General features: G+C 41.0%; 1 protein-coding gene and 3 non-coding genes across 4 annotated transcripts; all 4 read left to right on the top strand.

The window, feature by feature from the left end:
- The first annotated feature begins 5,150 nt into the window (after nucleotides 1-5,150).
- Nucleotides 5,151-11,146, top strand: atp5f1b.L (ATP synthase F1 subunit beta L homeolog). The gene is made up of 10 exons (XM_018247436.1): nucleotides 5,151-5,323; nucleotides 5,819-6,001; nucleotides 6,502-6,676; nucleotides 6,806-6,927; nucleotides 8,903-9,087; nucleotides 9,233-9,391; nucleotides 9,679-9,801; nucleotides 9,987-10,199; nucleotides 10,311-10,512; nucleotides 10,919-11,146. Exons 1-10 carry the CDS (start codon nucleotides 5,206-5,208, stop codon nucleotides 11,014-11,016), a joined length of 1,578 nt encoding a protein of 525 aa, XP_018102925.1. The 5' UTR covers nucleotides 5,151-5,205; the 3' UTR covers nucleotides 11,017-11,146.
- On the top strand, nucleotides 6,362-6,433 carry LOC121400240. Its single transcript, XR_005965648.1, has one exon. It is a non-coding gene; the product is annotated as a small nucleolar RNA SNORD59 (small nucleolar RNA).
- Nucleotides 8,741-8,814, top strand: LOC121400241. Its single transcript, XR_005965649.1, has one exon. It is a non-coding gene; the product is annotated as a small nucleolar RNA SNORD59 (small nucleolar RNA).
- LOC121400242 lies at nucleotides 9,845-9,916 on the top strand. Its single transcript, XR_005965650.1, has one exon. It is a non-coding gene; the product is annotated as a small nucleolar RNA SNORD59 (small nucleolar RNA).
- Nucleotides 11,147-12,790: the final 1,644 nt, after the last annotated feature.

The following is a 12,790-nucleotide window of genomic DNA, read 5'->3' as shown; positions in this document are numbered from 1 at the left end:
GGTGGTAGAAGGAGCAGCGGCAGCGTGACCTTCGTCTTCCATTCTGGCTTGTTATAATGTTGGCCCGTTATAATGTCATGGTCGGCACTCTAAATTCAGAACCAAAGCTAAGCACCCTGTTCTCGGCTCTTGCTTCTGCCTTTAACAGCCACCTTTCACCTCGAGAGGAGCCCTTGGCTAATCGAATGCCGCCAGGTCTTAATAAGAGAGGTGCAAAGCGAAGGGTTCTGAACGAGCAAAAGGGCACAACGGTAAAGTCTTTTGGGCAGAAGGTCGCAGTACAAGGCGTAGACAGAAAGTGAAGTCAGAACAGGCCGGGTCGGGGCAGGCAGAGTGCAAGCGGAGTCAAACAAGCAAGGGTCAAACCAGGAGATCAATCAGATGGGATACGGAGTAGAGGAGTCGGTAACCAGGCAGGGTCAGGATTTCGGAAGTCAGGATCGTCAGAAGCAGGCAGGGATCACAACAGGTAGTCAAATCACCAAGAATCGGAAGCTATAATAGCACAGAAGCACCAGGAACTCACTAGGAGATAACCTATAACGGGCAAGGCAAAATAAGTTTTGTGGCTTTAAATACAATAAACCAGGAAGTAGCGTGCCGCTCGCGCCTTAACAAACACTACTTTGCGGCCCAGAGGAGCGGCAGCGTGGCGGGCGTCCCCGCCGAGGATGCTGCAGACGTCCCTGCAGACCTCCTCCCACTAGACCACCAGGGTAAGTTGTTACAAACAGGAATGGAAGGGATATAAGCAGACCCCAGTAGAGGCTAAGTTTGCTGCATTATATCCTTTTTCAGCTGAGGATATGGAGATTTGGGATAAACCCCCCACCTTCCAGTAGATGCTCCTGTGGCTTATCAAAAAAGTCAGCTCTGCCAATTGATGATGTGTCTGCACTTAGGGTAAGGGCACACGGGCAGATTCAGGGAGATTAGTCGCCCCCAGTGACAAATCGCCTCTTCTTTGGGGTGACAATCCCCCCGAACTGCCTTCCCCTACCTTCCCGCTGGCTATAATGAAAAATCGCCAGTGGGATGGCACTTGCGGCAATTCGCTTTCCTCACGAGGAAACTTTGTGCGACTTCGGAAGATGAATCGCACGAGTGCCATCCTGCTGGCAATTTTTCATTATAGCTGACGGGAAAGTAGGAGAAGGCAGTTTGGGGATATTGTCACCCTGAAAAAGAGGCGATTTGTCACCGGGGCGACTAATCTCCCCGAATCTGCCTGTGTGTCCTTACCCTTAAGGGTCTGCTCCAGACACTAAGGGGGTTATTTTTTAAAGGTCAAGTGTGTTTATCCCGAAAAAATTTGAGTTTTGGAGGGTAGTATTCAGTAAAAACTTGAGTTTTTTTGGTGGTTTGTGCTCGAAAACTTGATAAATTCGAACAATTCTAGCTTTTTTTTTTCCGCTGACAAATCAATAAATTCAACTATTCAGGTAAATATAAAAGCCAAGTGTCTTCTGAACAGTTTGATGCAATTATGTATAATATACTACTAAGTTGAGACCCCAAAATGAAAATTGTGAAAACTTGCATTTTTTAAAGAAATGTCTTCAAATCGACTCAGCTTGCATTTTAAGAATTCAATCAGCCTTGAAAATTTTGATGGCAATAAAAAATGCAATAAAATGGCACAAAAATTTGATTAAATCACCAAAATAATTTATTTGTCTTTCTTTTCTGTATTTCCAAATTCCTTTGTGTTTGTTTATTTTATTTGTTATGAAAAACTAAATAAAAACATGTGTTAAAAAAAAATCACCAAAATAAAAAAGAAAAGTAGCGAACAGGGAGAACAATTTAGCCAGTGGGAAAAAATACATACTTGTTATTATTTTTTTTTATTACTCCTCTTTCTTTTCAGCATGCTTGTGAACGAAATGCAATCACATGCCTGGACTCTGGTGTAGGTGGCCTGAACTGTCTTAAAATAACATTATGGACTAGTGAAGAACTAGTTATGCCTTCCTTTACTGTTGGAAAAAATGTGATCACCAGCATGGCTGGCCAAGGCAATGTCTCAAATGCTATAAAACAGTTACATAACATTTAAAAATAAAAATTTTATTGGAACATATCCCAAACATGCATTCCCCCTGTCTTTTTTGTGCAGGGCCAGGGCCTCTGACTGACCCTGGGCTAATGTAGATCGCTGGGTAGTTCCTGGGGACATATTATGTAGAAATATGAAAAAAATCAGCAACTAGGCACGCCTGATAGGGAACCAGTGCATACCATTGCTTCTGTGAAAAAGATGATCATATTGAAAGCAGCACCATATTTTATTGATTATTGCATGACATTATGAGGATTTTCAATACAGGTATAGGATCTATTATTTGGAAACCTGTCATCCAGAAAGCTCTGAATTACAGAAAGGCTGTCTCCCATAGACTCCATTTTATCCAAGTCATCCAAGTTTTTAAAAATGATTTCCTTTTAAACAGTTCCTTGTACTTGATTCCAACTACGATATAATTGATCTTTATTGAAAGCAAAACCAGCCTTTTGGGTTGATTTATTGGGTTATTTATCCAAGGTCGAGTTTGTGAGGGTTTTTTTCTACCTCGAATAAACTCGCAACTCGAATCTTTGTTTATTTATGAAAAAACTCCAATGTAAAAAACTCGAATCAATGCAATCAGGGGTGGGGGGAAACTCAAATACTTTGAATTGATTGGCGAAAAAAAAATCACAAATAGTTTGAACTGATCGAGTTTTTGAGTGCAAAGCACCAGAAGAAACCAGAGAATCATATAGGCTAAAAACATCTTCAAATAGTTCAAAGGACTTCTACATGACCTGGACAGGTTTTGACCTGGACAGGTTTTAGCTGGAGATTCTAGCTTTTGTTTCTAGCTTCGTGCATAATAAATATCGAAAAATTCGAGTTTTTCTTACCTCAAAAAATTTGATTTTTCAGGACAAACACAACTTGACCTTTGATAAATAACCCCCGTAATGTTTACATGATTTTCTAGTAGACTTAAGGTATAAAGATACAAATCGGAATGATCTGTTATCCAGAAAACCCCAGTTTCCAAGCATTCTAGGTAACAGGTCCCATACCTGTATACTATGGGGGTTATTTATCAAAGATCGAGTTATGTTTTTCCTGAAAAATTTGAGTTTTTCAAGGGTAGTTTCAGTAAAAACCTGAACATTTTTGTGATTATTATTGCCCCGAAGCTGCTGAAAAGACTCCAGTTAAAACCTGTAAAGGTCATGGAGAAGTCAATGGTAGAGGTTTTTAGAACCATTTGAAGATGTTTTTAGCCTTCATGATTTTTGGGTTTTTTTCTGTGGTTTGCACTTGAAAACATGATCAGTTCTAGCTATTCGAGTTTTTTTGTTGTTGATAGTTCGATCAAAGGAAGTCATGTAGCAAAAAGTGTGTGACTCAGAATTATAGACTATTGGGACATTTAATGGACTGTCAGTAATCCATCAGACACTGGAACACAGGCTTTAAGGCTAGGACTTCACGGGCGATTTCACAGTGATCTGACGCACTGTGCAAAATCGCAGGCGTCACGTCGGATGCGACGGAAACAAGGTAAGTAATTCAATTGTCGCATCGTGTCGCATTGTTGATGCGACGCGACACGACTGTCGGATGCAGACGCTGCACGCTGCGTCTGCATCCGACAGATGCGACACTGCCATTACTTACCTTGTTTCCGTCGCATCCGTCGTGACACCTGCGATTTTGCGTAGCGCGTCGGATTGCTGCGAAATCGCCCGTGAAGTCCTAGCCTAAAACAGAGAGTGAAAGGGGTGGTCCACCTTTATGGTAACCTTTATTTTGTTATAGAATGGCCAATTTTAAGCAACTTTTCAAATGGTTTTCAATAGTTTTATAGCTATTTGCCTTTTTCTTCTGACTTTTTGCAGCTTTGCAATGGGCGTCGCTGACCCCTTCTAAAAATCAAATGCTCTGTAAGGCTACACATTTATTGTTGTTTTTTATCACTCGTTTTTTATTACTCGTCTTTCTATTCAGGCCTCTCCTATTCATATTCCAGTCTCTTATTCAAATCAATGCAGGGTTACTAGGGTAATTTGGACCATAGTTACCCCGATTGCTTTAGATACAAATTGAAGAGCTGCTGAATAAAAAGCTAAATAACTCAAAAACCTTCAATAATAAAAAATGAAAACAAATGTCAAATTATCTCAGAATACCACTCTCCATATCATACTAAGGGGCAGATTTATCAAAGGTCGAATTTCGAAGTTGAAAATACTTCGAAATTCGACCATCGAATTGAATTACTTCGAAATTCGATATTTTTTCATTGAATTCGGCCATTTGCGGTCAAAGTAAAAACGTTCGATCGAACTATTAAATCCTTCGATTCAAAGGATTTCAGCGATCAATCGAAAGATTTTCCTCCAACCTCGAAAGACTTAGAAAACTGCTCTAGAAGGTCCCCATAGGCTAACATAGCACTTCGGCAGGTTTAATTTGGAGAAGTATTGAAGTTGAAGTTTTTTTAAAGAGACAGTACTTTAATTATCGAATGGTCGAATATTCAAACTTTTTTACTTCGAATTCGAAGATGAAGTCGTAGTACCCTAATCGATGGTCGAAGTATCCAAAAAAATTACTTCGAATTCCGAATTTTTTTACTTTGAAAATTCCCTCAAATTCACTTCGACCCTTGATAAATCTACCCCTAAAAGTTACCTCAAAGGTGAACGACCCCTTTAAGTAAGCCCTTTTAATGTCAGTGCTCGTGGCCCAGTGGCCCTGCTACTTGTCATTTATATTTCCCAGTTCCGGTGGGCTTACAATTTCCTCACTGTCCATTCAGCCTACAAATTGGAACTAGTCAGACTAGGATATTACGGCTTGTACTACAGTGTACTACAATGCCCCAGCACCACGTTGCTCATCACACTTCCTGCTCTCAATCTGAAAGACACTGAAGGACATGACCGCGCAGGTCACAAAGTCTCCCAGCTCCCTCCTCTCTAGGCGGACGGATACGCCTACTTCCACACTAACGTTATTCTGGCCACAATAAATATGTCATCCAATTGAGAGACGCCGAACACTAGAGTGACGTCGTAACTGGCCAATCGTCATTGTAACTCCGCCCCGTGACGTTACTTTGCATCCCCTTTATGTACCCGCCCCTAGCGCTATAGCCTCTGAGTGCTCTTTCTGCGCTGCTCTCCGCTGCTAACGCCGCCATGATAGGGGCTGTCGGACGTTGTTCTGCTGGTGCCCTGCGGGCTCTGAAGCCAGCATGTAGCCCACTCCAGCTCGGGCAGAATCTTCTCAGATGTTCCCCTGCAGCACTGCACTCCCGTGAGTACCGAGTCCTGGATGTATGGCAGTGTGACCTAGCGGTGTCATTGAGTCGTGGTTAGGCCTCTGCACTTCTCAACCGGACTGCACAGCGTTGTCAGTGATTTATATAAAGCAGGTATAATGGTGGTATGGAGATGCAAGCTATTCTTTCCTTTACGGCTTCCAGTTTGCTATTTGTTAAGGCGCGGCTTCCATCTTGCAATGACTTGTCCATGCCGGTTACTCACGTGGCTGTGACAGGCCCGGCAATTCCACAACTCTCCACTATACATGAACAGCCGCTCACCTTCTGTGTCTGGCCTGTCTTATAGCTTCTGTGTGTCTGGCCTGTCTTATAGCTTCTGTGTGTCTGGCCGGTTTTGTTGCAATGTCGCAAGTCGCCTGATTGAGGTGCAAGGTCATGAGTCTCCGTTGTTCTGCACAAGACCTCCCAATATACTGTCTGCATAGAAACTTTTTCCCCAGGTGTAACATATTTTGTGTATATTGTAGGGAGAGACTATGCAGCTCAGACATCCCCAGCAGCCAAGCCTGGAACAGCAGTTGGTCGTATTGTTGCGGTTATCGGTGCCGTCGTGGACGTCCAGTTTGATGAAGATCTCCCACCGATCCTGAATGCCCTGGAGGTACAAGGCCGAGACACCAGGCTGGTGCTGGAAGTTGCACAGCATTTGGGTAAGTATCCCTTTTTAGGGCAGAGACAGACGAGAAGATTCTGGTAGATTAGGCGATCAATGGCCTCTTCTTCGGGCGACTAATCTACCCTCCCTGCTGGCTAGAATATAAATGGCTGGCGGGATGGCACTCTGAGCGCTTCGTTTTCCAAAGTTGCCTCAAGAGGAAACTTGGGCAACTTTGGAAAACAGAGTGCTCCGTGTGCCATCCCGCCGGCCATTTACATTCTAGCAGGAAGGCAGTTCGGGGAGATTAGTTACCCCGAAGAATAGGTGATTTGTCTCCAGGCAACTAATCTCCTCGAATCTGATCGTGTGTCTCTGCCCTTAGTCCAGAAATGGCATTAACTCCTCTAGCTGAACTTCCATGATGATTATCTCATTGACTTTCGTTCTTCTGAGTTTGCTGAAGCAACTTTTAGTTCTGAGAAGTAACGTTAAATCCTAATGATTGTCCTTGTGTTCCTCTGAGGGCTTGACCCCGTGCTCTTCTTTCTCCAGGTGAGAACACTGTCCGAACAATTGCCATGGATGGCACAGAAGGTTTGGTGAGAGGGCAGAAAGTGCTTGATGCTGGTACACCAATCAGAATTCCTGTTGGTCCTGAGACCCTTGGAAGAATCATGAATGTCATTGGTGAACCCATTGATGAAAGAGGCCCTATTTCTACAAAACAGTAAGTGCTGGTGTTTTTGTATTTTCTTGTTAATAAAAACATACACACTATGAGTAAATCTCTTGTATGACTGGACATTTTTATACCATTTTTTTTTTTTCCATTGCATACTCTGTTGCCTCCTTGCAGGTTTGCAGCCATCCATGCAGAAGCCCCAGAGTTTGTGGAGATGAGTGTTGAGCAGGAAATCTTGGTTACTGGCATTAAAGTTGTAGATCTGCTGGCACCCTATGCCAAAGGAGGAAAAATTGGTAACTTTTTTTTTTTTTTTCCCATTGTCCATTTTAACCTTGGGTCAGTAGTAGTGTCCTTTTTGCCCTCAAACTTGACTTCTAGAGACGGGACAAGGTGAAATTCACTGGGGTTTGGGAACTTTTAATCGGTTATTTAATTTTTTTTCTGGGGACTTGTTTATTTTATTATACAGGTATGGGACCTGTTCTCCAGAATACCCAGGACCTTGGATTTTCTGGATAAACGGAGATTTCTGTAATTTGGAGCTTCATAACGCAACATCTAGTATAAAATTATGTAAACCTTTAGTCCAATTTTGCTTCCAATAAGAATTAATTATCTTAGTTGGGGATCAAGTACAAGCTACTGTTTTATTATTCGAGAAAAAGGAAATCATTTTTTAAAAACTTTGATTAAATGGAGTCTATGGGAGACTGCCTTTCCGAAATTTGGAGCTTTTTTGGATTACTGGTTTTCACATAACTGATCCTGTGTGTGTGTGTGTGTGTGTAAAAAAAAAAAAGCCAGTGAAAAGATGGGAGGCACGCTGCTTAGTAAAAGTTGGGTGTATAGTTTGAGGGAGCCTAACCCCCTGGCAAATCTCCTTTTGTCTTTTAGGCTAAGGCCACACTAGGCGATAGCGCCGCGATTTGACTCGCCGCGACTTTTAAGCCGCAATCGCTGGGGAAACTTTTGCGCTGGCATCTATGGGGAATCGCGTAAAATCGCCAGCGTAAAAACACATGCGGCGATCTTTTTTCTATTGTTGCTCGAAATCGCCTAGCGAGGCAATTTCGAGCGACAGTAGAGAAAAGATCGCCGCGTGTGTTTTTACGCTGGCGATTTTACGCGATTCCCCATAGACGCCAGCGCAAAAGTTTCCCCAGCGATTGCTGAAAAGTCGCCGCGAGTCAAATCGCGGCGCTATCGCCTAGTGTGGCCTTAGCCTTAAAGTGGTTGTTCACTTTCCATCCAAACACTTTTTTTTTTTTACGTTTTCCCAAAACCTTATATTGAATGTTCTCTCTGGTGTTTGTCTGGCAGCTCAGTAATTCAGATGCAGATTCTGAATTGTTAAAATTTGCAACATTTGGTTGATACTTTTATCAGCTTCATCTCTGGAGTATTAGCAACTATTGTATCAATTTGAACATCTGCCTGTAATGAAACCCAAGGGTTCTGCTCAGCAGGGACAATGTATCCACTTATGTATCAATTTAGAACAGTTGGTTGTTGACCCCACTCCCCCTGAGCTGCTTTAGAAAGACAAAAGGCGAGAAATGAAACTTTACTCTTGCTTGGGAACAATATGAAACCAACTGAACTAAAGTGTTTGTAGGTGAACCACCCCTTTTAAAGTTAACTTTTTAAAATAATATAGACTGGCTAATTCTAAGGAACTCTTAAACATTTTTTTTTATTATTTTTATATTCTGGCTTTCAGATGGGGCGACACTGACCCAACATCTAAAATAAAAAATGCTCTAGAAGGATACTATTTTATTTAATTTTTTTTTGAATTTTCTATTCAGGCTTTTCCTGTTTTCTCTCATTGAGATCATGGCCTGGTTGCTAGGTAATCTAGACTTCTAGACCCTAGCAACCAGATTGCTGAAACTGCAAACTTGGAGCTGCTGAATAAAAAGCTAAATTCAGATCATACATAATAATAAATGAAAACCAACAAATATTAAATGAAAAACAAGAATATCACTTCTCCTTATGCAGGGAGTTATGGTGAATAACCCTTTAATGATTTAGAGCAAAAAATATGCATTAGGATTTCTGTTCATGGGTAGGCCTGACTGTATGAAACTATACTCGAGCTTTCCTTCTGTGATGATTTTTCATTTTGACTTTCGTTCTTCTGAATTATCTGAAGCAACATGTGTAATCTGAAAAGGAAGCTTAAAATAAAGGACACCAACTTCTCAATTTTTTTTTTTTTTTTTTTTTTTTGTGTAAAATTCGAAAACTTTTTTGTTTTTCTAGGTCTGTTTGGTGGTGCAGGAGTAGGTAAAACTGTGCTAATTATGGAGCTGATCAACAATGTAGCTAAAGCGCATGGTGGTTACTCTGTCTTTGCTGGAGTCGGAGAACGTACACGTGAAGGAAATGATTTGTATCATGAAATGATTGAATCTGGAGTTATCAACTTGAAGGATACTACATCAAAGGTGAAGTGTTTAGAACATAAAACTGACCTGACTCTGTTTAGAAAATCGAAACGGTATCTGAACTAACTTAAATTGGCACCTAAATGGGTTTTAAGTATGGAAATGAGCATTGGAAATGGCTTACAGTTGATCTTTCTTTATACAGGTCGCACTGGTATATGGGCAGATGAATGAGCCCCCAGGTGCCAGAGCTCGTGTTGCTTTAACTGGTCTGACGGTTGCTGAATATTTCAGAGATCAAGAGGGACAAGATGTGTTGCTTTTCATTGACAACATTTTCAGGTTTACCCAGGCTGGATCAGAGGTGAGAACACGCACCATCAGTATTCACTCTTGGGGCTCCAACATATTTGCCTGGCAAAACATACTGGGGTGGCTAATGCTCCGTAACATGAGGTCTGTTTTGGACGGTAGGGGGCCGGGTTTGCAACTATCTTTAGTTCTTTTTGGGGAAATTGTTTTGTATATTTATTTTATATTCTAGTCGACAATCTTAAAATACGCTGCTTGTTATTTTTAAGGTTATCTTTTTAAAGTTCTGTAGCACAAAATATCTAAGGCAATCATTAATGAAACTTTCTTTTTTTTAAGGTATCTGCTCTTCTGGGACGTATCCCCTCAGCTGTTGGTTACCAGCCAACTCTAGCAACTGATATGGGTACCATGCAAGAGAGAATTACAACTACCAAGAAAGGGTCCATTACATCTGTGCAGGTAAGTCTTCAGTTCATAGGCCTTGAACTGTCCTTTTGCATTGCCTGCAGTGATGAGTAAACCTGACTTTCGTTCTACTGACTTTGCTGAAGCCATATATTTGTATCTGAAAAGGCAGTAATGACTTTGTGGTGGTGTCTGTGGGTTTTACAATTTTTCCTTAACTTCATCTTATTTTTTTTAAGGCCATTTATGTACCTGCTGATGACTTGACTGACCCAGCTCCTGCCACCACCTTTGCCCATTTGGACGCTACCACAGTGTTGTCTCGTGCTATTGCTGAATTGGGTATTTATCCTGCTGTGGATCCCCTGGACTCTACATCTCGTATCATGGATCCCAACATTGTGGGACTGGAACATTATGAAATTGCTCGTGGTGTGCAAAAAATACTCCAGGTAAATAAGGGCAAAATTTAAATAAGCATGAACATTTTGTACTATTCACCCAATCACCCCTCCCCCCCCCACACGATAATGCAAATGAGTTTATTTTTTCTTCCTTTTCAGGACTACAAATCCTTGCAGGATATCATTGCCATCTTGGGTATGGATGAGTTATCAGAGGAAGACAAACTGACTGTAGCACGTGCTCGTAAGATTCAGCGTTTCCTCTCCCAGCCTTTCCAAGTTGCTGAGGTCTTCACTGGACATCTTGGTAAATTGGTCCCACTTAAAGATACCATCAAGGGATTCAAGCAGATCCTCTACGGTAAAGGTTTTTTTTTTTTTTTAAATGAACACTCATATCTTGACGGTTAAATGATGGGACTACTGATATTTATTCTGGGGGGGGGTGAAGTGTTTCTCGCAATTGGGATATTTTTGGTCTTTAACTGATTGCTTCTCCACTCATATGCTTTATAATACTAAGGCTATTTTCTGTCCATGTTGCCCTGTCTTCGGTTCAGAAAAGTTTTTTTCGCTAGGGATTGCCTATGAATGCTATAACAGCAACTTGTGTGTGTTTTTGTTTCAGAGAGCAGCATAACATAACTCTTGGTTTCTGTCATTTATCTAATTGCTAGAGGGATATCGTTATACATTTAAGAGACATGTGATTGTATGCAACACACAAAAAAAACTTAATTTTTAAAATATGTATTCAATTTACACAGGTGAATATGATAATCTTCCAGAACAGGCTTTCTACATGGTAGGACCTATTGAAGAAGCTGTAACAAAGGCTGAAAAACTTGCAGAAGAGCACTCGTAAAGACTTTATTCCCGTTTTTCCTCATGCACTTCAACTAAATCTTCCTCAATGTAACACTTTATGCCCGTTTGTCTTGGGTAATGTCATAGTGTATTTAAAGTTTCCAATAAAACATCCGTGTAAAGACCAACTTGTGTGGCTGTTACAACATAAAGGGGCATTCTGTAATAAAAGGCGCAATGTCTGCTACAGATTTAGTAACCTATAAAGACCAATTAGTTGGTAACTTTCATCATGTTTGTTCTATTTTTCTTAAGATAAGCTTGTGTTTCTACATCAGAAATTCTGCCAGTCACACCTGAACATCAATGGTACATTACTCCGTGAACTTGTTCTTACTGGTGCTCCTGTCTGGGGATCTTGCTAAGTAGTACACTGCCATCTTAGTAGTATCTCACAAGGCTCTCGTCTTTTTGGTAACTTCTTATTTTTGATAAACACATGCAAATCTAGACTGCTGCAAGAGAGCTTTGGTAGATATAAGGATGACTGGGTGGCACTAGAAAAGAAATTACCTGGACTGGTGCAAAAATCTGTTTTTTTCCCACTAGTGTTATTTGGAAGTTGCTGATAAATAATATGTTTAGATTTGCCTTAACATATAGCCCCACCATAATATATTAACCAGGGGGATTCTGTGAAATCTCCTGTGTGACCAGATACTGTGTGTCTGACCCAAGTGTCGACATGTTTTGTTCCTATTGTCCTTTTGGGTAATGTGTAATAACCCAAAGCATCTGAACAGATTTTTGTTTTTCACACAGCTGGTTAGTAAATGTTACCAAATGTTAACTTCATCTGGGATGTCGTTCTTCCAAGGGGGGTCTGAACAAACTGCCAACTTGGCAGCTAATCTACAGATGAGGTCTAGTGTTGCTAAATGTAAGACTATGCAATTGGGGTTTAAAAATATGCACTTCAACCCTTAAAACTAAATTGGGCAAATCCTTCATGAGGCACCAGAAACTGCAAGTCCGCCCCAGGAAGGGCCAGTTCACTTTTGGTCTCCAGTAGTAAAAATAAGGTAATAGTGAATAGAGGGTGTTGAATGTTAAGGAAAGAATGGGCAAGATGGAATTATTTACACTAGACATTTGTGCTTAAGGGGTGATGTCTAAATATCAAACTCTACTTCAATCAACTAGATCCTTCCACTATAAATGAAGGCATCTGCTCCAGTTAAAAAAAAAAAAAAAGTGATTTATGTTTAACGGATTGTCACTGGGGCAAATGTGTTTCCACAATACATACGCAGACTTACACTGAAATCCATTATTTTTTTTTTTTTTTTTTTCTTCAAAAGAGCAACTACCTCTAATCTGCACCTCTGTCTTACTCCCCTCCGTCTCTCACCTCTTCCTCCCCATCAGTCTCTTCACTGTTGCCTAGGGCGCCCAGCCCTGGTTAGATTTATTCATGTGACTTGTGCTCTGATAAACATCAATCACTCTTTACTGCTGCACTGCAAGTTGCAGTGACCTCACTCCCTCCCTTAAAAGTCCCACTGCAACGCCTTCAGTTAACACTGAATAGGAGAAACAGTAGCTTAACTGAAAACCGTTCCATTGTGAAGTGCTGGCTCTTTCTGAAAGCAGATGACCAAGCAAAATGACCTGAGATGGCTGCCTGCACAGCAATATTAGCTTTTCCTGTCCAGGAAAATTTAATGTGGTGGAGTGAATTATTTGCAATGTAAACAGTGTAATTTAGAAATAAAAATCATGACCGTATCCCATTAAGATGCGAAAAGAGATTTTACCCCTCTGAGGCAAAC

Source organism: Xenopus laevis, chromosome 2L, assembly GCF_017654675.1.
Source record: "Xenopus laevis strain J_2021 chromosome 2L, Xenopus_laevis_v10.1, whole genome shotgun sequence".
In the NCBI taxonomy this organism is placed as follows: domain Eukaryota; kingdom Metazoa; phylum Chordata; class Amphibia; order Anura; family Pipidae; genus Xenopus; species Xenopus laevis.
Note: the sequence above shows the minus strand (reverse complement) of the source record. Positions and strands in the feature narration are given on the sequence as shown.

Bases quoted from the DNA above. Each gene is read 5' to 3' on its own strand.
- atp5f1b.L (XM_018247436.1), top strand. From the start codon at position 5,206: ATGATAGGGGCTGTCGGACGTTGTTCTGCTGGTGCCCTGCGGGCTCTG. The intron at 6,677-6,805 runs GTAAGTGCTGGT...GCCTCCTTGCAG, and splicing joins GGCCCTATTTCTACAAAACA to GTTTGCAGCCATCCATGCAG. The intron at 9,088-9,232 runs GTGAAGTGTTTA...TTCTTTATACAG, and splicing joins TGAAGGATACTACATCAAAG to GTCGCACTGGTATATGGGCA.